Source organism: Euphorbia lathyris, chromosome 4 (assembly GCF_963576675.1).
Source record: "Euphorbia lathyris chromosome 4, ddEupLath1.1, whole genome shotgun sequence".
Classification (NCBI taxonomy): domain Eukaryota; kingdom Viridiplantae; phylum Streptophyta; class Magnoliopsida; order Malpighiales; family Euphorbiaceae; genus Euphorbia; species Euphorbia lathyris.
The window spans coordinates 28,901,182-28,927,373 of record NC_088913.1 but is presented as its reverse complement, the minus strand read 5'-3'; the positions used below and the strand labels follow the sequence as shown (position 1 = coordinate 28,927,373).

Sequence of the window (26,192 nt, the reverse complement as noted above, 5' to 3'; positions counted from 1 at the left end):
TTGCATCTTTATCCCTTTAACATATTTATTTAACTTTATATGAAAAGAATGGGCAATTATCCACTGGTAAATAAAAAGATATTTATTTTTGGTTACATACAATACAATAGTACTACTAAAGATATTTTGAAAATAAAATATCTAAAGCAGTATATTTACGAAATAAATATTATTAAATGGTGGATAGAGGTGATTGGTACGAGGGTACAAACTAACAAAGCGTGTCATAATTCTGTCAACTTTTGCAGCATGGCTAACTGTACGGAATATGAAAGCTTCCACATTTATTTTAAGAAAATTACCAACTTCATTTTGAACTACTACAGTATCATACAAAATTTAAAGGCTAAATTAAAGGCAATACTTTTTTTTTTTTTTTTTTTTTTATGTGAAGAGATAGTTATATATTTAAAGAAGTAAGATATCAAAACAGGCCAAATTTTTTTTGGAAGTATCAATTTAGGCTTTAAGAAAAAAATGACACTAATGCAAACTTAACGTTTAAAAAATAGTACTAAATTAGGTTCGATAACGAAATGTGATATGTCATTCATATTAATCCGTTAAGTTCTGGTTTCTCTCTCCATATACAATTGAAAGATCTTAATGGAGTAATATGAATAACGTGTCGCTTTTCATTATCAAGGCCTAAATTAGTACTCTTTTTTAAATATTAAACCTATATTGGTGTTATTTTGTACGTGTAGCCTAAATTGATACTTCCCCAAAAACCTTAGACCTATTTTGGTATATATATATATATATAGCCTAACCAAATAAAGGGAATTCATTAAACATACATATTTCTCTATCTATCTTCATCGTATATTCAAACACGTATTTTTAGAGAAGAATGCTGATAGGCTGTAATTCCCTTCATTTTAATATAGGGACAATGGTGGTGCTTTGGTTGCAGTCGCTGGTGCCAATAAGACATCCAGTGCACTCAATACTACCAATGGGAGGGTGGCCGGTAGTATGCATGAGCTGTTAGAGGCCCTACCTCTCCCACGGGCAAAGCTGCAAACCTTGAAGGTAATGGCATTGACTCTCAGGGAAGTGCAGGCATCGAGGTCAATCTCTCCTCCTATGAACACCTCCTGAAAAGAATATATATATATATATATATATATATATATTGGAAAATACATGAATTAGGATGGACAATAAGTGTTATAGACAAATATAAACACTAGTTAGATAATTAATCTAATTAAGAGATAATATTGACAATTATCTCTAACGCACCCCTCAATCTGATGTCAAGAGCGAGCCAAAAGGCTAGAGTGAAGTATAGTGAAGTGAGCACTGGCAAGCGACTTGGTTAGGATGCCTATAACTTGATCATCAGTCGGAATAAAACGAACGTTGAGAAAGCCACACTAAACTGGTTCACGAACAAAATGATAATTAAACTCAATATGTTTTGTTCGAGCATAAAACACCGGATTTAAAGTGAGATACATAGCTCCAACATTGTCACACCAAAGCTGAACATGTGTCGGTAGTGGAAATCTAAACTTCGAGAGCAAGAACCAAAGCCATAAGAGTTCAGCTGTAGCATTGACAACACTTTTATATTCATTTTCGATGGATGATTGAGCAATCATGGGTTGTTTGCAAGTCTTCTAGGAGATGATACGTGTGTCAGGATAAACATTGAATGCACCCGTCGATCTTTTGTCATCTGGGCACCCATCTTAATCACTATCAGAATAGCAGTGAACAAGATCTATAGGTTTAACAGACATGAATATTCCAAAGTCAAATGTGACTTGGATATAACGAAGAACCTGTTTGACTCTTCCAATGCTCATCAGTAGGACAATGAAGAAATTGGCACAACTTGTTAACAGCAAATGCAATATCATGTCGAGTTAAAGTTAAGTACTGAAGGGCTCCCACAATGCTTCTGTATTCATTGCTAGAGTTTAGACTAGTGCCAAGATCTTTGGAGAGTGTTGGTGTAGTAGCTATAGGTGTCAATATGGGTTTGGAGTCAACCATGCTTCTGTAGCGCTCCCACAGTGATTCTGTATTCATTGCTACAGTCATGAAAACCGATCTGATAATTGTAGCCTTGACCACATGACTGAACGTCTTTTTGTAGTCAATTCCCGATTGTTGAGTGAATCTATGTGCCACCAGACGAGCCTTCTGTCTTTCAATACTCCTATTAGACTTCTTTATTAGAAATAATCAACTAGAAGTGATGATGTGTCTATTGGGAGGATAAAGAACTAACTGCCAGATACCATTGTCCAGAAGTGCTTGAATTTCTTCATTGGCTTGTGCCCTTCTGGAAGTTTGTTAGTTTTGCTGAAGCATGTGGGATCAATTGAGCCACTGGGATGAGTAGCAAGCAAAGCCTCAAAGCACCCTCTTGAATTAAAGGTGGATTGTCGGAGCTGCATGTTATGCTGACGAACTAAAGCAACCAATACTATATATGTGGAAAGAGAAAGTGTACCAACCATATAGAAGGGAGTGGTGGATTAAGTTGACACAACATCGTGTATTGTAGGAGGTGTTGTGGTAGGTATCATTTGTGCGGGTGAAGTACACAGTTCAGATGCATGGGATGAGTCAAGTGTAACTGATGATATAAAGTCCAAAAAATTATAAGTGTGGCAAACATGTGATCATAACCAGTGATTGGCACAAGTGTGGATGGCTCAATAGGAGATGAAGTTCGTATCGAAACTCAAGGATCATTACCTGTGTTATCAGAATCTGAATGGGTGTTCATGGTAGTAGAACCCAAGGTGGAGTCCACACGTGGAGTGGGGTATGAAGAAGAAGAATCGGTCGGAGAAGGTGTAAGATTAGGAATGGAGAAATTACCTAGATAGGGGCTGAGTAAAGATGGTAGTTGACAATATGTGCTTTCCAACGGGATGTTAGGAGATGATGTTGAGGAAGCTGCTAAGGAGGCAGGAAACACATCTTAAATGTATTGAATAAATTTACAGATATAGACTCGACCAATTATAAATTCAAGACAAAGATCCCCAGAGTGACTTATAGAAGGACCCAGATAAACACACAACTTGGATCTAAAATCAAACTTGTGCTGGTTATATGGACAATAGAGGATAAATTCCACTTCTAAAGATACACAATGATGATTAATTAGGTTGCCTATTATAAAAAATAAGGTATGGTGATTTATTTTTAAGAATTTTTGTAAGTAGATGATTGATTAATCGCATACTGTGAAACATAGCATAGTTCTAAAAATTCAATGGTAGAGATGTATTATCTAATAAGGTAAGACAAGTATCAATTACGTGCCTAATTTTCCTTTCAGCAATGACATTTTGAGCAAGTGTGTGAGGACACACAATTTTATGTATAATGCCATGGCTTCTAAGGAAGGATTGTAATTTTTGAAATCCCCCCAAGATCAGAATAGAAGTTTTTAACTCTAGATTATATTGATTAGCAATCATGGCATAGAATTCACGAAAGGTGGAAGCAACACCGCTCTTATTTTTTAAACAAAACACTCATTCAAATCTAGTGAATTCATCAATAATAATTAAAAAATAACAGTTGCCAAGACAAGATAACACTGGAGCTGGCTCCCAAACATCCAGGTGTAAACTTTCAAAAGCAAATGGATTAGAACGAGTAATAAAAGGTAAAGAAGTTCTAGTAACTGGTGCTGAAGAGGATAACTTGTTTGCTTTTAGAACTGTATTGACTGTCTGATTCTAACAATGTCCAAGCCGTGCATGCTACCTTTCAAAAGACACCTTCTCTCCTATAAGCGTCTCCTTTAGGGTGGTTGGAAGAACATACGACCCGTCTTTAATCTGGCCTTGCAACAGGATTTTCTTAGTTGTTTGGTCCTTTAGAAAAAAAAATTAGGCCAAAATTAAAAAAAACCAAGAATTGTCATGTGAGAATTTTTGAATAGATAAAAGGGATTTAGTAAGCTTGGGAACAAGCAGAACATCATTAATTTGAACATTATTAATGTGAGTATGTCCAAAGTGATAATTTTTTGAACTTTGACCATTGCTGAATTGCACAGTATCATAACCCTAATAAGGGTACATCTGCTGATGCTGAGTTAGATTGGTTGTCATATGATTAACAACAACAGTGTCAGGATACTAGGGTTGAAGAGGTCTAGAGAATGATTCTAAGGTTCCTGTCAGGCAAGATGTGCTTGAGGACCAAGACAAAGATTTTGAGTAGCATAACCCTTTGGATGTTTACATTTATTAGCCCAATGATTGAGATCTCCATAATCAAAGCACCTACCACCCTATTTCTTTCTCTATCGCAGTGGTTCAGACGAGGCAACATTAAAACATTAGCTTCACAAGTTGCATATATACTAGTAGAATCCATTAATTCAGATTTCCTGGTGGTGTGAAGCATGCCTTTAATAGTTTTCAAGCTATTTAGGAGTTCATAGTAGTCAATGTTGGTGCCTTTCTGAGTAATGGGATTCTGAATGGTAGAGCGATATTCCTCACTAAGGTTTTTAAAGAGCAGTGCAAGTAACAGATACATAGGATATGAGTTACCAGAAGTAGCAAGATCATCGAGAATACCTTTCCGTTTTTGCATATATATAGTGACAGATAGATCACCCTGTTCTAACTCATACAACTCAAGACTTCAGTGAAACTATTTAGTTCTTGAAATAGTGTCATATGTACATTCAAGAACAATCTAAATATCATGAGAAAAATAAACACATATGATTAGAGGATAAACCTCCTCAGTAATGGAATTCGAGAGCAACATCCTAACCATGTTCTCTAAATCATGCTAGACAGTAAACGATGAATTCAAACTTAAATCCACATATGACGTCGTGTAACCACAATGTGAAATATATTTTGGTGGAGGGTTGGTGCTAGTATTGTGATCGAAGAAGTGGTGAGATTTTAAAGTAGATTCAATGGCCATTCTCCATGCTTTATAATTATGAGGGGTTAATTTTATGTCAATGATAACATTAATAGGAGGAACACGAGGTAAAGCAAAAGAGGATGCAACAGGACCCAAGTAGACGAGATTAATAGTGTTAGATTGATGAAACGAGTAAAGTTGAGGAGATAAAGGGTTAGTTTGAAATTATGTAGGATGGATAGGGAGAGGATTACTAACAGTGTTAGAAAAAAATGATGCATGTGCATAAGGATTTTGAGCTGTTTGTAGTTGAGAACTGTGGAATGAAGTCCCGCTACTGCTGAAGGACGAACTGTAGCCCCGACAAACCGCTGATTGGCAAACAGAAAAATAGAATCAGGTTGGCGGTGGTCGGTAGGAAAAAATGAATGGATTACACTTGATCGACGACCTTTTGCGCAGCTCGGACGTAGGTGGGCATTGGCGGTTGCTGGTCAGACGATGGTGCTGCGTGGAAGGCAACGAATCCCGACATCAGTACTGAAGTTTGTGTATTGGCCGTAGTACGTTGATCGGCAGAATCGGTGGTGCGATTCTAATGTGCGGCTGCCGATTGATTTGGATTGAAGGGAGACTCAAAGCGCCCGCCGAAACTCGGTTGAAGAGAGGAAGCCGAGTCCGTAACATATGTGAAGGAGGGTGCGGCTACGAAAGGGGAAACAGTGGATGTCGAATTATAGGATGTACACGTTGGTAATTCAGCCAATGAAGAAGAAACAAAAGTTCAAAGCTCTGATACCCTAACTAGATAATTAGGGTTAGACATATACATATACATATGATTAATAAATTCTCTTGATTAGGCTTAGAGGGTGTTTTTTCAGCTTTTCGGAGGAGTGTTTAGCGTTTCACTCCAAACTGCTGGAAATATAGCGTTTGGTTAGGTTTATATAACCGCATCGTTTAGCATTTTCTCAGCGTTTTGGAGCGTTTTACGAAAAGCTTCTATTTGGAGCTTTTCATAAACAGCTGTTTGTAGTTGACAAAATTATCCTTCTTATTTTCATAAAGTATGTTTGTTCTTTAACACTGTTTATATTTCTACAACATAATTATCGGAAGAACAATGTTTTGTTGCGTTCAATAAATTTTTTATTTTTTATATAGATTATTTTTATTAGTTTGTGTAACATATTTTTTATTTTATAATAGGATAAGGTACAAAAATACCCCTAACATTTATAACTAGTACCCTTAACGTCTGAAATGGTGCAATTATACCCCTAGTGTTGGCAGCCAAAAGCAATTTTACGCCTAACATTGACAAGTTGGATCAATTTGAGAAATAATTTATTAAACTGTCTTCTTGGTTATTAATATTGTCATCTACACTTCACATGTGGACCATTTTATCATCGTTAGTAACAAATCACAAACATATAATTAGACGTGAATTTTTTTTTTAAGAAAAAAAAAATATATTGTCTTTTGTAAGAGTTGGACATAAAAATTTCAACTATTTCATCGAATTTAATTTTCAATTTTATTATTAAATAATAAAAAATATAATTTTTTTTGAAAGGTATAAAATCTCTTTTTTAGAACTACTGGTATGTGCAATTGGTGTAAAATATGAAATAAATATATATATTTTCTAATAATATCTGAAATCGACCCAACTTGCCAATGTTAGGGTAAAATTGCTCTTAACCGTCAGCGTTATGAATAAAATTGTACCATTTTAGACGTTAAGAGTAAAATAATTTCTAGTGATAAACGTTACGAGCATTTTTTCACATTTTTCCTTTTATAATTTCATCGTTGATTAATTTAAAACATGTCAATTTTAGACATTTTAAATCCGAACAGCAACAATTCAATATAATTTTACCAAACACTAGTAATTAAACAGCTAATAACAAACAGCTAACAGCAACAGCTAACAGCTTACTGCAACTGCAAACAGCTATCAGCAACCGCAACAGCTATTGGCTAACAGCTGAACCAAACAGACCCTTAGACATATATAACTAGGATTGACAGTAAGTGTTATAAACAAATATAAACACTAACCAACCAGGTGAAAACTACTTAACCAACCAGATAATTAATCTAATTAAAAGAGAATATTGACAATTATCTCTAACGACCACTACCATATATCCACGTATATATTTAATAAGATAACAAAAACAGATTGTGCTATTTTTTATTTTTTAATTTAAGTTATAATTAGCGAAAGTCAATTTTAGTTCAGATAAGTTCTCATCAATTAAAAAAAATGTTTTTTCTAAGCTATTGAAAGAATACATGTTATTTGCAAAACAAAAAGAAAAGTGCAACATTTTATAAATTCCATAACTTTAAAAAAAATAATAAAAAAAATAAAATCCTCTTAGTGGTTTAATGTTTATAAGTTTGTTTTAATTAAATTTCTAGTAATTATATCTTGTATATTCATTGTTTTCCACAATACGTGTCTTTTAAGGTTAATATACAATAATTAAAAAAACAATTAATTTTAACTAAAATACTTAATTATCATAATATCAAATTGCACCCACTAATTGTTTTTTAAATCTATTTCCAAAGTAAAAAGACAATTTAAATGGAGATATATTTGGTAAAAATCAATTAATGTGCATGGATGGAATCAAAATGACATGTATTATGGAACAAATTTTTTTTCTTAGAAAGACATGTATTGTGGAACGGATGGAGTGTTATATTTTTTTTTTGAAAAAAATACTATGTTATATTAGTTTCAACTAGACAATATACTTGGAACTTATAATTAAAGAAAAAAATACTATAGATTCGTTTGATTTACCTGTTGTTTCTTGTTGAAAAAGAATATATCATTGTTTTTAAAAAAAGCTACCATCAATAGTTTCCTAACCAAATATCTAAAATTTACATTTGAAAATCCATGTAAGAATTTGGTGTGAATCCACAACAAACTCTTAAAGAAATGTGGACACATGATATCTTTTGTTGGTTGCAAGTTTCAAGTAGATTATCTAATTGAAGCTAACACACCATAATATAATTTCTAACAATAAATAGTACGGGATTGTTTTACCACTCATTAAAGATTGAACTCGCCATTCCTTTCTTTACTAGTGAAAGATATAATACACTATTCAAGTCAATCTTATTTGACATGCTCATGCTCAACTCAATAGAAGCTGAACAAGCTCGAGCTCGAGTTTGGTTTGAGTTTAACTTTACGTTCAAGTCGATTCATTAAAAAAATTATCTGATCGTGAGCAACTCGTTTATTTATTTACGAGTTTTTCTCCCGAGAAACTCATTATTTCTGTTCATGAATTTTACTCTCAAATAACCGATTAATTATGTTAATAAGCTACGTAACTTTGAAACTTATAAAACTAAAGCTTCACACGAAACTACATAGTTTTTACATTTTCCTTTATAAAAATACTATTCATTAAAAAACAATAAGATCCGAGCTTACTCACGAGTTTGTTCACGAATATTATAATCGAGTTTGCTCATAAACTTGTTCACAAATCTATAACCAAGTATGCTCACGAGCCTTCCAACCGAATTTCGTCGTGTTCAAATTAACTCGTTTGCAAATCGAGCCTCAAAATCGTAGCCAATCTCGACTCATTTATAAATGGAGCCAAACACGGTCTAACTTTATCAAACCGAATGCCAACTCGGCTCATTTACAACTATTCTTATCTAGTGTTTTTTTCCTGATCATTGATAACTAAAAGAAGTTAACGGATATCTATATTCTACTCTTAAAATAAAAACTTTCCATATTTGAAAAAAGATATTTATTGATTTATTTAATTAAAGTTGACAAAAAAGATAATAATAAAAATAGACTAGTTTGAAACTCACTGAATTGTCAAGGACCAAGTAGGAAACAAAAAATATTTTTTTATATAGTCTGCATTTATTTAGAAATAAAAAAGAGTTGTTTCCATTCCAGAAGTGGGAGGGGGGACTTTGACACACAGCCACTTCTTGTTTGCTTGGCTATAAAAAGAATCTTTCTTTTATCCTCTCTTTATTTCTTCTTTTTTATTTTATTTTATTTTTATTACTTTTAATGGCATTGGTGGCTTTTGTATTTTTATTATATTGCTTTGCTTTAGCCTGGCTTCAAGTTTTCCCTACAGTAGTACTATAAACGACAACAACATTGAAAAAAGCCAATTAAAGCCATTGCATTTTACAGCAATTCATATATATCTATCTGCCCCAATCCCTGTGGCTCCTACTCTTTCTAAATCAGCTCGGATTGGTACTCTGTCTAGTCTCTTCATCAAAACCTGTAGGTTCTTCTTTCTCTCTCTCTCTCTCTTGATTTCTTCTTCAAGTTGGGTCTTTTAGCTCTTGCTTTTTTCTATTAGGGTTGGTTTTCTTGATCAGATTCTTTCTCATTTTGCTATTTGCTTTCAATTTCTTCATTTGTTTTTTGTTTCTATCCATTTGCCCCATCGTTTTCTTCATTTATCTCACTCTCCACATCTCCATTTACAGAAACATTTAGGTTTTGCTTTTTATTTTTTTACTTTTTCCTCTTTAGGTACTGGAATTTAATACATCTGCTTTGATCAATCTTCTGCTTAGGTTGTTGGGTCAGGTAATTAACTGAGTGATTTCTTTGATTATATGTTCATTGATTTTTAGGTGAAAATGAGATTTGATTTGTTTTTTTTTTTTTTTGATTGGAAGTTAGAATTGATCACTGATTCTAGTGTTGTTTAACCCTCGTTGTTCACATTCTTGTTCAATTTTCAGTTTAGTGAATGATTGTTTGGGTGATTTTGCTGGAAAGATGATGAGGTTTTCTTCTGTTTAGGGGAAAAAAATGACTAGGCAAAAAATCCAGATCAAAAAGATTGATAATACAACAGCAAGGCAAGTAACTTTCTCAAAGAGAAGAAGGGGGCTTTTTAAGAAAGCTTATGAGTTATCTACTCTTTGTGATGCTGAGATTGCTCTGATAGTGTTTTCTGCAACTGGAAAGCTTTTTGAGTATGCTAGCTCAAGGTTCATCTCCTTTCCTCTCTATATATCTTGCTTCTTCTCTCTTCCTTCTTCTCATTTTCAATTCATGATTTGAAATCATTGGTCCCCACAAAACTGAAAAAAGCAGTGAATGGCTGGAGTTTATATGAAATTGTGAAGGGTCAGAATATTTAGGTTTTTGTGAACAGATTTATTATTCTTAGTATTTCTCTTAGAAGAGACAGAAGAAACATTGGGTGAAGATTAATTAACCATATATCCAATAAGGTTTTCATGTCAGTTCAGTCCATTTTCCCAAGTAGTTAGCTAGTTAATACAAATGGCTCCATCTATGGTTATGTCAGAAGCCTTCTCCTACACTAAGTAAAGATTTTAGGGATCTTTTATCTGTCTTATTTTAGTACTTCTTGTCCAGGATAGGAAAGTTTATTTATTTGGATTTGCTAGCTTTCCTTGTATCCATTCATATAATAACCACATCACATTAATTAATTAGGATGTACTCATAAAATATTGGGTCCCCAAAACTTAAGACTTGTCAGATGCTTCATTTAACAACAAATTAAATTCAACACTTAAGCTTCTTTATATCTATGTAAAGTGTTTCTAATTGAAATCAAAATAAGAACCTTGAAGTAGTGGTCCTAAAAGATGCTTGCTAACTAGGAGATGGAGATGAAGGTGATCTTAATAATGATTAATTAACTACCATATGCTGTGATCAAGGTAAGTTAGTGAAAAATGATGAACTAGCTATTTCCAACTTAATTATTAAGAATGGCTTTGCAACACTCTAGGAAAATACTACTAACATTTTTGTGTATGATTACTAATGCATTCATAACATCTTACAGCTTGTGGTATTGGTTTGATACACTATCATTCCATTTCAAGTTATGTGGTAACTTGTGTAAAATTATATTGCAATAAAATTAAGCTTCTTCTCAAGAAAATCAAATCATTGAGAGGAGGGAGGGGTCTGTAGGATTAGGATATTCACAGGATTGCAGTATGCTGATTATTTGGGGTAAATTAAACTTCAAAGCATAACATAAAATTCAATTCAGTTTACACTTTCTAACATAAAACTTACTCAAATCTTGACCATATTAATAGTAGGTAACCGTGTAGTGTAAAATTGATGGAAACGGTATTCTAAACAACTTTACTTTTTTAACTTTTTGGCTTTGAGGTCATTTAAGTGTTGTTTGGTAAGAAAAAAAGAAAGTGAATGCTTAAAGAGAAAGCTCCGAAAATGTTGATTTTGAAAAATAAAAAAATTGTGGTTCTATGGTAAATGTAATTCTAAATAACTTTAAATCTTGGACTTTTCTATTTTGAGATCATCAATGATCATTTTGAGGTCGTGTACTTCTTCAAACTTTTTGGTTTGAGGTCATTTAAATGTTAATTGGTTAGGAGACAAGGTAAATAATTAGAGAAATAAAACTTCGAAAAATGGTGATTTTGAAAAATAAAAAATGTGAATCTATAGTAAATGTAGTTCTAAACAACTTTAATTTTTGGAGCTTTTCATTTTGAGGTCTCCAAAGATCATTTTGAGACCGTGTACTTTCATAAAAAGCCATAATTTAAAAAGTGTAAAGTTAAGTAAAAGTTATGTTATATTTTGAAGTTTAATGAGCATTATGTTAATAGTAAAGTTCAGTGGTAATTATGCATGTCATATTTATTAGTTCATTTTCATTTTTTACACATGAAAATTCATCTATACACATGAAAATTCATCCAAAAATTTAAGCCAATAAGTAAGGACTAAGAATAACTTTTATATATGATTCTATTCTAGCCAACACACAAATAGTTTTTGGCTTGGAGGGTGTCTAACTAGGGAACTTCTATGGTGAACGGGTACAATGGATTCAATCAATGAAAATAAAAGAACATACAATTTCATTAGAAAATTATTTATGTAAAGAAAAAAAGTACCCAGTTATCATGTTTCTATATGTCAAGTCTACCGCGTGCTGAAATTTCAATAATACATAAAGTTATTTAGATTTGAACTCTTGAATTCTTAATTTAAAAAATTATATAATATTAATTAAAGATAACCATTTAACTCAAATATTGAACAATAATTTTTATATATTATCTTTGTGAAAATATCTACTGGTTATTACTATTTCGTACTGGTTTCTTTGTGAAAATATCTTGGAATAAACTTTGAACCCTTTATAAATATCTTGTAGTTATAAGACTCTCAAGCTTTGCACTTTTTATTGTATTGAATATTTACATAAGGGCACAACGTTAGCATACTAGTTTAACAGCAAAATATAGCATAATAAACAAAAAACATCAAGGAGTCAATGTTAACATTAATGATATTTTGAGAGCTTAATTCAAAATAATAAACGGACGTGATCTTAATAGTGAAAGAATGCAAAGTTTAAGGGCCTAGGATGCATTTTGTTAATAATATCTCAATTTTTCACAATTTACCAAAATTAGCTCCTTAATTGTATTATTTATGATCGTAAAGAATAAAATTATTATTAACTAACATTTGATATGTTTATATACCTTATACTGATATAGGAAACAAGACTTTTTTTTTTTTTTCTTTTTTGAAAAAGTTAGGAAACAAAACTTAATAGTACATAATTGTAATTTTTTCCCACCTTTTTGTTTCTAGACAAAAAGAAGGTAATATATCAACTTTGAGTTTTGGAATTTTTGAAATAGTTCTACCATGTTTTATATATTTATTTTTTAAAAAGACTCAATTAAAAGATAAATCTATATGAACTCAATTAAAAATAAAAATAAAAGTACAAGAACTCAATCAATAAAAATATAAAAAGTTGAAGGATCTAATAATAATAATAATTGTTATATTATTATTATTATTTTTTTTTAAAAGACGAATCCATTTAACCGTTTTGTGCTCGAAGTTAATCTTAGAAATCTATATTAGACTATATATACAAGGTTATTAATTATTTTAGGGTCAAATACATGAATATCATAAATAAGTATAAAATTATAACTAAATCATATCATCAAAACATAAAGTAACAAAGTAACTATAGAAGACACCCTAAACTTAATTCTTAATATATCATTATTCTTTATATATTATGATTTTACACCATAATTTAAAAATTCTAAATTTCAGTTTATAAATTAGTAAACCCTATAAAATATATTTTAAATTTCTAATTTATAAATTCTAAATCTTAAAATATATTAAAAATATTTATTTTATTAATTTGATATAATTCAAAATGATAATTTAACATAGTTATAAATAGTTTTTAAAACATGAATTTCTGTATAATTTTCCCATTATTTTAAAATATACATTTTGTGTTTACCCTATCCTCTTATTTCTACCGACATTTAGTGCATTATAACGTATTCTTTTTTTCATGCATTAATAGATAGGTGTCAACACTACGTCAGTACTCTTTATGTATCTGCCTGATCACATAATAAGACATAAGACATAGATATTTTAGAAGTTTCTTGGACTTTGTTTAAAATGAATAAGATATTTTCCATGAATTAGAATTGAATAAGATATTTACTAGTGGTTTAAAATGATGTCACTGGGAATCATAATTCATACTTTATTTAAATTAGAATTAAATTGTTACAAAGGAAGATAATAAAAAATGATGCCATTGGCAATCATGATTAAGATATCCATCCATCTTTACATGTATTCCATCACAAACATATCAATACTTCATGAAATAAAAGCCCTTTTTGCTAGCACTTATTTTTTACTTTTCACTAACATATATTAAGGTAAAATATTATTAACTTATTAGATTAAGGATCAATTATATTTGGTCATGAAAAAAGAGGGTATTAAATTGCTTTCAAAGTGTTAAATATCACGTTACTTAATTAGGAAGTTGTATGAATTTTTAAATATGTGAGACAATTCTCCTTTTTAGAGATATCTTTTTGGATAAGTTATGTCTTTGATTACATAATATTCGAGACATATATACAATATTGGATTATCTATGTAATTCTGAAGCTGGAAGTCGAAATTTTTTAGGGTACTTCTGGAGTAATATTCCCGACCAACAAATTCACGACACATGCATATATAGTTTTTTTTTCCATCAATCATGTCAATGTAATGAGATTCAAAATGATTTTCATTGGTCGGGAGTATTACTCCAGGAATACTGTAAAATGTCTCGTGGAGGTGAGTTAGATATCTCACATTACTTTAGGAAGCTACATGGTTCCTTATATATATATATATATATATATATATATATATATATATATATATATGCAATCCTTCTCCTTTTGAGGTAGCTTTTTAGATGAGTTAGGCTTTGTTTGTATCGATGTGAGGGGTATGTATTAAATATCCCACGTTGCTTAATTAGAAAGCTATATTACTCCGTATATATATAAGACAATCTTTCTCTTTTGAAGTACTTTTTGCTTCATTAAGAGGCTATACTGTATATATGTGAAACAATCTTCCTCCTTTAAGATACATTTTGGGGTGAGTTATAGAACTTACTTATACAATTAGCCAGTAAACAACAATTAGTTGCAAGTATTAGGCAATAATTCTTTAAAGTACTAAGTTTTGAAGTTGTCATAAGGCAATTAGTAGGTTGAAGCATCCAGAGTTAAAACTAATTGGAATCTGATTCTCTTATTAGCATGGTAGAACAAATTAGAAAATAAATCAAACTGCAAAAGTGTGCAAGTTGGTTTGAGAATATTTTGTTACGGATTGGATCGATATTGACTATAATAAGTTTGATATGCATAACATGAAATTAAATATGTAATCACAAAAACAAGAGATTTATATATGGTTTGATTAATTTTGTCTACTACATTCACAGGAAATGAGATACATAATTTATTAGTAATCGGCAAAGTTTAAAATAGTAAGCAAATCTCATCTTCTAACTCTCAAATATCATAAAACCAGATTACACTCAATTCCCAAAAGGTCAGATATATGCATGTCCTAGTATCACAAGTTCTAAAGCTCTCAACGTTCATAAATAAACAAATAACCCTTATTTATATAGGCCTATAAATATACTCTTTAAAAAACAAATTTTCAATTCGAAAACCAAACTAAAACTTTAACAACTTACTTTGTTTATAATTCTATTGAAGATAAAACTTCTCTCCATCTTGATTTGAAAATTCTGGAGCTTTGTAGAAATATTCATTTTTTTTATAACCGTAACTTTTCCCTTTTGATGAGAATTACACACATCCTATGTTGCCATTGGCCTAATTTCTTAATATGGAATTGCATAGACGAAACTACCATTTCCATAAACATAATCAATATTAGATTCTAATACCAATTGTTTGGAATTTCTTGATTGTAATAAACTTGATGTACAGTACAAGAAATTAGACATGCAATCACTATTCCAATATGCAATCACTATTCCAATACCGATTGGAGCAATCACTAGCAAAACATAAAAGAATTTTTAAAACCCTAGCAATTTAACATAACTTGGAAACCTATAAATGTTCTTGCAATTACTGCCTTGTTTCTTCTGCTTGCTAATGAAGAAAAGAAATTGCCAAATTTTTTTTTGGACATTTAAAGCATGTCTCGGGTGATTGAAAGGCACAATCTGCATCCAAAGAACCTGGCTAAGCTGGATCAACCGTCTCTTGAGCTTCAGGTACGATTTCGTACTTCTTCTTTGTTGTAATTTCTGATAATATTAATCATCTTCTCGAAAAAAAAATCTCATTTGTTAAATATATTTGTTACAACAATTCTAAATTAACAGATGAAAAAATATTTGTGAATTGCAAGGTTTATACAGTTATCTTTCACTTACATATGCAAAGAAAAAGCTGCTGCCCAAGAAAATTTCGAACTTTTGTTTTTTGGAGGATGAAATGCTGAAGTTTGAACCAAAAATCATAGGGCTTTGTTCGATGTCCTTTGGGAAAATTGCTCCTCAAGAAAAGTTAACTTGTTCATTGTTCCATTCTTAGAATTTCAACTTTCTAACCCATGTTAGAACTAGTTCCTTATTGCTCAAGCGATTATCTTTTTGCCATTTTATTACACACATATATAACTTCATATTTAGTGCGATAATTACTTTAAATATATATATAATGTTTAATTTCAATTTACATAATCATGATTTTTGGATGCACCTTAATTTCTTTAGATTTAATGGCAATCAGTAGTGTTCACATGGACCCTGAATGGCTAAATAAGTATAAATCTAATGTTGAATGATTAATAATTTGACCATTTAGGGTCCATGTGAGCACTACTACAATGAACATTCCTTCTCGTTTTACTAGTTCATCAATCAATAAATTTGGAAAAAGGGAATTTGAAAAAAAGTTCCCCACTTCGGAGCTTGAATGTTCAGCATATCCTCTGTCAGTTTTTACACAAAAACAGATAATAATGCATTAAAGAAAAGAAAATCCCTTTATTTTTGTAATATATTTTTTCGTAGAAGAGAAAGCTTATTAAAGATAATTAAACTTGTTATCAAAAAAGATAATTTAACTTAAACTTGAAATTTCCTTAAAAAAAGAAAAACTTAAACTTGAAATTTAAAAATAAAAAATTATGGGCACTATCAAGAATGCAAACAAATACATGCATACTTGAGTTATTTGTTTTTATTTTTTTTATTTTTTTACCGATTATTTGAAATAGACATAACTCTTTTTAACTACACATAACATTTGCTTTTCTGCTATACCCCTAATATTATAGTTTAAATTACTATGGGTAGAATAAAGTAAATTGAAATAGGGTATCCGCGAGTAGTGTCCATCTCAAACCCTACTTCTACGGTGGACCGGGTGTAATGGACCAAACCAATAAAAAAAAAAATTATGCTACCTCATTGGGAGATGATTGGTGTAAGGAAAAAAAGTGTACAATTGTCACATTTCTATTAGCAATTTCCAATGGACCGGGACCATAGTAGAATTTCTCTACCCTAATGGGTATACTTTTGCATTCCATACCCGTCCTATTTAATTCACGGGTACCCACGAATACCCTTACCCGTTAAGAATCAATACGCAAAACAAAAAATATTACAAATTTAACAAAACATCAATTTAATAATTAATCAATCTAAAAATTAAACAAATATCCCAAATTCAAAAATTCTAAATCACTCAATGATATCACTCATGGTTGAAGAACAAAAGGTGTGGGTTCGAATCCCATATCTTACCTCTTAAAAACAATAATATTTTTTTAACATATAAAGGAATTATGACGGGTAATGGACGAGTAACAGGTACCCATTACTCATTACCCGTCAAATATATACCGGGCATCGGGTACCATGTGAGTATTCCTATACTCATCCCATATCTGGTACGGGTAATTTTAATTTTTTTGATGTCATACCCGTCTCATACTCTTTTATATATGGCACGAGTAGTCCTATTAGAGTCAGATAGTGTCGTGTACCCGCAGGTACTTACCTGTTACCATCTATACTTCAATCACTTAATTTTTTTTCATGAAACCTTTCGAAGCTTTGAGAAAACGGCAACAATGACCAATTAGCTGACACACCCCCACACGCGAAAGCACACTTGGACTTGAAGCGTGACAACACAGGCCCATATTACCATGTCCTGCAAATAACTCAACAAATGGGGCTGCCAGGAATCGAACCCAGGACCACTTGGTCACACTGGCTCTGATACCATGTCATGGAACCGATTGAACTAAAAGCTCGAGCTGATAGTTAAGGCCCAATCATAGATCTTATATTAATCTCCGACACACCCCCACACGCAAATGCCCCTTGGGCTTGCAGCGTGCACAACACTGGCCCATCCAGCCATGTGTTTTTAATTCCACACATTAATGGGGTTGCCGGGACTCGAACCCTCGACCGTTTGGTCCTAGAGGCTCTGATACCATGTAGTTTGAGAAAACTCAATAGCGTATTATTGGAACAATAGGTATTTATATACAAAGTGATAGAGATGCTAATAGGTCCCTGAACTAATATGCTAATAGGTCCCTAAACTAATATCTATATACAATTACATACATTACAATCTCAAAACCCCAGCAGCTTACCAAAGAATCAAGGAAGAGGTGGACAACATGCTCCACATGTTATGGAACTAATTGAACTAAAAGCTCAAGCTGATAGTTAAGGTCCAATCATAGATCTTATATTAATCTTTGACACCACATAGTCATTACAGCTGGTACAACAATTGTCAACATCCAAGCTTCGAAGGAAAAGGCGTTCCAATTGGAAAAAAAGCTTGCACAAGAATAACTTAACTCTCGGGGAGATGTTAAACTGGCACAGATGTGTACAGCCAACCCAATAATCGTCACTACCACCATCAAACAGAGCCTCGTTCACCACCAAATTGCAACCAGATTTCACATTATATCTACCTTTCCTTCAAAGAGCTAGAATAAGGTATCCTCTCAGTCAGGATTGCTTATATGGATATAGAGAATACCACGAGTATCAACATCATTAAACAATGAATTTAAAGACTCGACATTCCAAGTAGTCAAACCCGGAAGCCACAAGTTATTAACAATTGTTGGAACAGTATGATCAAGCCAGGGTCCTCCCAAATTCCAATCGAGCTACCATACACACCACCAGTTACCTTTAGATAAAATTGAAACTACATTCCAAGTGCCCCTTAAAGTTTGGTTAGGTGAGAACCTAGAGAAGCCTTTAAAAGATCTCTACGAGGGAAATGTTTAACTTTGAGAATTTTGGTAAAAAGAGCGTTAAGAGTTCTTAATGAAGTTACAAACATGTTTACCCAACATAGTAAAGTTAAAAGAGTTTAGGTGATGTAAGCCCAAACCTCCATTCTCTTTTTTGTCATAGAATTTATTCCAAGATCGCCAATGGATGTGACGACAACCATCAGGCTTTATGCCCCACCAAAACAAATTTATAATCCTCTAAATCTCATCATAGAGAGACCGAGGGAGCAAAAAGCATTCATACAATAGGAGGGGGTTGCCTGAGGGTCTTGTTACCGGCTTGAGATAAAAACTTTCTTTGCCAATCATTGATGCACTGCCAGACCGTGTCCTAGAGGAAACTCAGAATAACTCTTTTATCGATCGATCAAGAAAGGAAGCCTAAGGTATCGACCTATATTCGGAGCACTATGAACCCTTAGAATGACATTAATCTCATCATGAAGTGGACTCGGAGTGTTGGAGCTAAAGGAAAGCCCCGACTTCTGAAGATTAACACTTTACCTGGAGTCCCTCTCATGTCATTTTATAATTTGTTGAATAACTACATACCCTGAAATGGTAGCACGAAAGAAGAAAATGTTGTTATCAACAAACAAAAGATGTGAGATTAGAGGGGGCCAGTACAAATTTGGATACCATGAAGATCGCCTCGTCTTTCAACATGTTTTTATAAGATTGTAGAGTCATTTTGTACAAGAATAAAAAGTAAAGGGATAAGAGGCACCCCTACCTTAGATACCGCTTAGGTGAAATAAGACCAATCTCCTTTCCTTTGAGGATTTCTTTGTAAGACATAGAAGTAACACATTGTATAATGCAGTTAATCCATTGATCTGGGAACCCTAGTTGGAGCATAACCTAGGACCATCTGACTCTATCATAGGCTTCCAAATATCAATCTTGAAAGCAACATTCTCAACTTTTCCTTTCATCCAATACATAGAATGGATGGCTTCAAAAACGACTAGAACATTATCTATGATGGACCGATCAACAATAAAAGCTGCTTGTTGCATATTCAATCTATTAGCTATGAACTTGGGCATAATTTTATACAGAACGTTATATAAAGAAATGGGCTAAAAGTTCTTAAGTAAGGTAGAAGAATCGCTCTTAGTAATAAGAACAACCACTTTAGCATTGATAGTAGACGAAAATAAAGGGACTTGTTCGGGTGCATAGCAAACACTCCCACCTAAAACTCATCAATGGTAAAGGGCTGAGTTAACGTCGAACACCGAAGAAGGTTGAAAATAGTTGATGGACATTCTATGGGAAGCAACATCATCATTCAGGAGATTACGGAAATAGTCAATACAAGTTGTTCCATATGGCTCTGGTTAGTGATCCAATTGCTTTTGTCATATAACAACCTAGCGTAATACCATGTAGATATTGTCGACTTTGCTCCAAATCCAACACCTTGGACCTAATGGCTTTAAAATGCATTTGCATGTTGGATTTCCACCTTGCTAATAAGCCCCATTCACTCTCTCTCCATTTCCGATATGTGATTCGGTTTTCATTCCTGTCCCATCACCATCCTTTAGGGCCGTGTTCTCGACGCTACCCATTCCGGACTGGGCCGTTACACGTAAATCTGGTAAACGACTAATAGCATTCCACCTTTTACGAGATAAAACATTAGCATGAAAAAAATTGCTATTACCGTCGCTATCCATAAGCCCAAAAGACTTGGAGCGTTGCTTCCAATAAGCTTCCTCTTGAGCTAGAATACGATCCAGGTTCTTCCTACACTTCGCAACGTCATTAGGGTTATCAAATTTGGAGTATGCATGGTGTCAGCTAGGGCTTTCTTTCAATTTGAAGCTTTCTTTCAAAATTTGAGCCGGAAATTCGTCCCTCAATCATCCAATAGTTTTGTACATCTACCTAATTTCTCAATAAAAGGCTAACCTACTGGTTTAACCCAACGACTAGAAATAATATCAGTGAATCCCTCCTCAAAGACCCAACAGTTTTTGAATCGAAACTTCCAACCCTTGTTGTTATGAATCAAGAGCGAGGTGCTAAGCAAGCTGAGATGGTGATTGGAAACGGAGGAGACACGATAGGATAAAGCCGCAATAAAAAAAGAGACTTAGCTAGTCCTCCACAACCATGCAACGATCAAAACGCTCTACCCTAAAATTAGTCGTACCTCACCTTTTTCCTAGGTGAACCCATACCCATCAAGAGCAATATCTGTTAAATCATAGTCAAGAACAACCTCCTTGAAGTTAGGAAACAACCATTTTGAGCGAGGATTACTGTCCTTGTTCTCCGTAGAGTTCGGTAAGTCGTTAAAATCTCCAATAACACACCAAGGAAGGTGATTTTAAGATGTCAAGGACCGAAGGAGGTCCCAAGTCATGTGATGTTTAGCTCGATCTAGAGCAACATAGAAACCAGTGCACCGTTACGGATTAGAGTCTTTACTGGTGATAATCAAGTCAACGTGATTTTTCAAGTAGCCAATAATATTAACCGAGACGAAATCTTTTCAGATAATAGCCAAACCACCACTTCTATCAACATAATTCAATCACTAAATCAATGGAGAGCGAATATTAGAAAAATATGAATAATATTTAGCATTTTTTATTCAAAGTGAAATCATATTTGTATCTATTGACATGATATTGTAAAAAAAAAAATATTGTTATAAAATATGTGATCGAAAGTTAGAAACTGGAATTGTGTTAATGTAACACCCTCCCTCTCCATTTCCGATGTGGGATTCGGTTCATTCCTACCCCCATCGCCATCCCTTAGGGCCGCTCCTTGCTCAGGCCTTCTACCCTGGCGCCACCCACTCCGGACCGGGTCGTTACAGGCCCACCAGCTTCCGCCTGGTTCGTCCACGAACCACACATCGTACGTGGAGAGTCGGCTCTGATACGAATTGTAACACCCTGGTCCAATACCATGTAGATATTGTCTGCTCTGGCCCAAATCCAACACATTGGGCGTCACGGCTTTAAAACGCATCTGCATGTATTAGATTCACATCTTACTAACAAGCCCCAATCACTCCCTCTCCATTTCTAATGTGAGATTCAGTTCATTTCTGCCCCCATCCCCATCCCTTAAGGCCCGCTCCTTGCTCAGACCTTCTACCCCGGCGTCACCCACTCCAGACCGGATCGTTACAGTTAAAATACTTTTTATGCTATTTTATTTCATCTAATTGGAAAATTTGGAGCAACTTCCCACGGAATTCTTTACAATAGTCCAACACCAATGTGGTCGTGAATCGTTCTAAGTGGTGATATATCAACACCACTGCTAATCTCCTGAGTGGTATCACAATAAAGTTTCTCCTTCCCCTCCCTTTCGTGTGGAAAATTATTTCCCATTTAAAAAATTGACATGTTAACTTGGAGTTTCAATTGTGGTATTTTCCTTAGTGAGTGATTCATACTCTTCGGAATAGCTGTACGGAAAGATTCAAATATGACTTGAACAGCAGCTGCCTTTAATTGCCTTTCTTCTGTACTTATATATCCATAGTTCCATATTCTGAATTGATCACTATTGGAGATTCTCCTCAGAGTTGTAGGGTTAAAGTTTAAGAACTATCCGTTTCCTACTTATTCATTTCACTTGCTTTCCCTTTCTTGTTTAACATGCTCCTTGTCAAAGAATCTGCTTAGGGAAGGTTACATAATGAAAGGGAGTGAAGGTTATTGTTAAATATAGGGATTGTATGAATACCAAATTTAATATTTGAAATCAACTAAATTTGAACACAGATCAACCAGATTCAAAAATGTATTTCTGTAAATTATTAGTATTCCAAGATAGCATGTCTATGCATTAAAAGAAGTGTTTTATCTTCTTTTAGCTTGAGAATGGCACGCTTACTGCTTTGAGCAATGAAGTAGCAGATAAAACCCAAGAACTCAGGTAAGAATCCAGACCTTTTCATTTTGCCTGTAAGATGCACATGCCTGTATACAGAGTTGATAAAATGATGATGAAATCACAGGAAGATGAGGGGAGAAGAGCTCCAAGGATTGGATATTGAAGAGTTGCACAAATTGGAGAAGTTACTTGAAGGTGGCTTGAAACGAGTTGCGGAAACAAAGGTTCATACAAAATGAAATCTTTTTTTTTTTTTTCTCATTAATTTTTTTACTATATAAGTTGACAACATCTTGTCACCTTATGGCCTTTTTCATCTGTGTTTCAGGGTAATGTATTGATGAATGAAATCAAAGACCTAAAAAGCAAGGTAACATGCCCATCTTCGTAGGGCTTACTTTCTTTACAGCCCACCTTCAAAACCGGATATAATTAGTAAATTTGTCCTTTATTAACATAAAATCCCCTAATCTTTAACTACTCGGATTCTACATCTATTGTAGAGTTGATAGAAATGATATTCTAAATAACTTTAATTTTTGAACTTTTTTATTTTTAAAGTCATTTAAGCATTGTTTGTTTAGAAGAAAGAAAGTAGTTGTTTCGATTGAGAACGTTTTGAAAATGATAAATTTGTATGGACTTGTCCATTTTTTAATCTCATTTAATATGTTTTTATATGTTAGGAAGGGTATAAATGAGATTAAAAAAAATGAAATTTCATTTTGAATGTTTGACATGTAGTAAAATTTGGACAATTTTAATAAAAAAGTGTTTTTTGCAAGTGGAACAAACCTCGGGTAATTTTAGAGCACTCCTAGACTAATACTCTTTATCATGCTCATGTATTGGGATTAGTCGGGAATATTACTCTAGGCCTACTATAAAATTTCTCACCAAACCTCAAACTTAAGTTTGTAAATTTTAAACCACATTAATGTTTTGCAAATGTGCAAAACCACAATATTTATTTTTGTAATTTATCCGAATCGATATTGATAACGCAGTTTAAGGGTGTTGATCCTATTCTTACCACTGCATTGCATTCTTCTAACCTTGGCCTTAACAATCACGGCTCTGGAATATTTAGTGTTTGTTGTTTTGGCGTTTACTGCTCTTCTTTCTTTGTCATTATTTTGCAGGGAAAACAATTAATGGAAGAGAACAAGCTACTAAAGAACCAAGTCCGTAAGATTTGTTTTTTTCTCTGTTGCTTGTTGTTACATGCTCTCACATTCTGAATTCATCTCTATATGGCAGATTATGAATATGCCAATGGAGCTATTGCATGTTGAACAAGGGCAGTCACCTGATTCATTGACGACTAATACAAGCAGCTTAGTAGATCTTTCTCAAGATTGTGGAGGCTCAGATACCTTCCTCAGATTGGGGTACTTGTTTATATTCATAATGCCTGCTAGAATTTCGACTTCAATGACAAACTTGAATTTGTTATGGATTGTTTAGTTGTGATACATATTCTAGGTAATCTTATAGGGTTAAAAGCACCATGTTATCCAGCAACTTAGAAGTGGCAATTTCTGAGAAATTCTACAATACTCCCGGAATAATATGCTCGACCAACTAATTGATATCAGTCGTACACATTTGTGTCTTAGCACCAATCATCTCCCATAAAGTGATATGTCTCTTTTTTCGTTGGTAGGGTGTATTCTCAAGGCGTACAGTAGAAATTCACCAATTGACATGACATGATCGATATTATTAGCATTTTTCTTACATTTATATCATATACAATAATATGGAACATATAAATAGTATAACACAATCCATTTGCATTAGAAAAGTCATATACAATTCTTATATTGCTATGACACTTAAGTTATAAATTTCTGTTTAGGCGAATGAGTTTGCTTATTTTAATTTGAATTTGTCACAATTATAATGGATCAGACTATCTCAAAATTGGAGATTAATGACTTTGAATTGGGTCTTATTTAGAGATTATGTTACTATAGATTGTGCTGATTATAGTGACATAGTTTACTTGTGGATTGAGCTCATTATAGGGATTATGTTAATTTGGTGTGGATGGTGTGAAAAAAACCGAGCCTTTTGTGATTATAGTAAGTGACGGATCCAAGATTTATTAATAGGGGTGTTTCACGTATGCCTATGGATTATAGATGCTTATTGAAATTTATTGGGTGCCTTTGCTCTAAAAATATTAAAACTTCTTATAGAATTAAATTGAGTTTTCCGGCGACCAATTGGGTGTTTGAGCACCTTCTTGACCCCCTAGATCCGTAATTGATCATAGTGAAACATTTCTGTAAGTTCCATATATGTTTGTGCATCAAGCCCTAAGCTTATTTATGCATAAGTTGATAGTTTCATAGCCAAGAAGACAAATATTTCATGTGTTTGAGAGCAGAGCCGAATTTTGTTTTTACATGATGGTGTGTCTAAGTGGAACTTGAAAATGTTTTGCAGGTTGCCCTTCCCAAATTAAATCTGATGGATGAAATTGAATCTCTAAATATGAATGGCTTTGCAGTTTCTCCTTAGGAAGAAGATGTTTTTGATTGAAAACCAGTGCATGTCCACCTCAACTGTATTACAGAAAAATCACATGACACTTTTGCAGGCTGCTTGGAGTTTATCTATATATATATATATATACACAAATATATAGATATATAGGTATGTATTTGTATATATGTGGATATGATGCAGCCATTAGAAAGAAATTAGAGGCTGCATTTTGCCATTTGAGGTTATAATTTTAAGTTATGGCAAGACAAATAAGATATCTGCGGGTGTATTTTTCTATTGAGATATGTATTATTCCAAATGTCAACAATAGTAAGCATTGCAGTTGTTTTATGCATCTTTTTTCTTTGCATTCTTTACCTTTTAACACCCTAAGTATTTGAGTATCTTGTGATCTAAGGTTTAATTCTTGTATCAATGTTTATATTCTTTATGTTTATGTTTATGACTGATCGGAGAGGTTATTGGTTCGAATTATATAGGTGGAAGTTTTTTTGTTTATTGTTTACTATAAACTTAATTGTGCAATTTTTTTTAGAAAAATAATAATTAATAATGATAATACGTATTAGATAAAAAAATCTATGTTAATCTTTATTAATCATTATTATACTTTTAATATTTATAAATATATTTTTACCTTTTTAGTATGTACACGTTTTTTATATTTTCATTTCATATCTTTTTAAAAATAACTTTTTTCAGCGTTCGTTCTCATGCAATATAGTTGATGTTAGAAAGAGACCACAGTTGATGTGACTAAAAACTAATTTTCTTATCTTTTATAATTATGGGGCTTTTTCTTTATCTTCTTTTATTTTTCTTTATTATTGCAATTATGCTTTATATGTCAGTTCCATTATTCTCTTTATTCTTTTAAACTTTCACTCGCTAACGTTTCAATCTTTTGATATTTCGATTTTAATATTGTAATATCCGCTCCAAGAAAAAGTATATATTTATATATTGCAAGAAAAAAAAAAGACCTCATTAATAACATGTAAAAATGGGGTTTACGTAATGGATAAGCCTGTTATAAATACATGTATTACTAATAGTTTTAGTAACCGGCTAATACTCATTACAAACAATAGGGTTCTGTAATGGGCTTTCTAAAACGTGTTGCAAATAGTGCTGGTCAATTGTAACACACATTGATATTACCTTGGCACAAAAATTTATA

At 32.8% G+C, this 26,192-nt stretch overlaps 1 protein-coding gene across 6 annotated transcripts; it reads left to right on the top strand.

The window, feature by feature from the left end:
- The first annotated feature begins 8,992 nt into the window (after positions 1–8,992).
- Positions 8,993–25,382, top strand: LOC136227368 (MADS-box protein SVP-like). Of its 6 annotated transcripts, none has more exons than XM_066016009.1 (10): positions 8,993–9,184; positions 9,440–9,496; positions 9,655–9,906; positions 15,473–15,551; positions 22,476–22,537; positions 22,620–22,719; positions 22,824–22,865; positions 23,638–23,679; positions 23,756–23,886; positions 24,950–25,382. In XM_066016009.1, the coding sequence occupies exons 3-10, from the start codon at positions 9,725–9,727 to the stop codon at positions 24,966–24,968; spliced, it is 657 nt and encodes a 218-aa protein (XP_065872081.1). In that variant the 5' UTR covers positions 8,993–9,184; positions 9,440–9,496; positions 9,655–9,724; the 3' UTR covers positions 24,969–25,382. The 6 variants fall into 6 exon arrangements, with proteins under 6 accessions (XP_065872081.1, XP_065872085.1, XP_065872080.1 ...); XM_066016008.1 differs by having other exon boundaries at positions 8,994–9,184; positions 9,716–9,906; positions 24,950–25,381; XM_066016010.1 differs by lacking the exon at positions 8,993–9,184 and adding an exon at positions 9,189–9,264 and having other exon boundaries at positions 9,716–9,906; positions 24,950–25,381.
- The last annotated feature ends 810 nt before the right edge of the window (positions 25,383–26,192 follow it).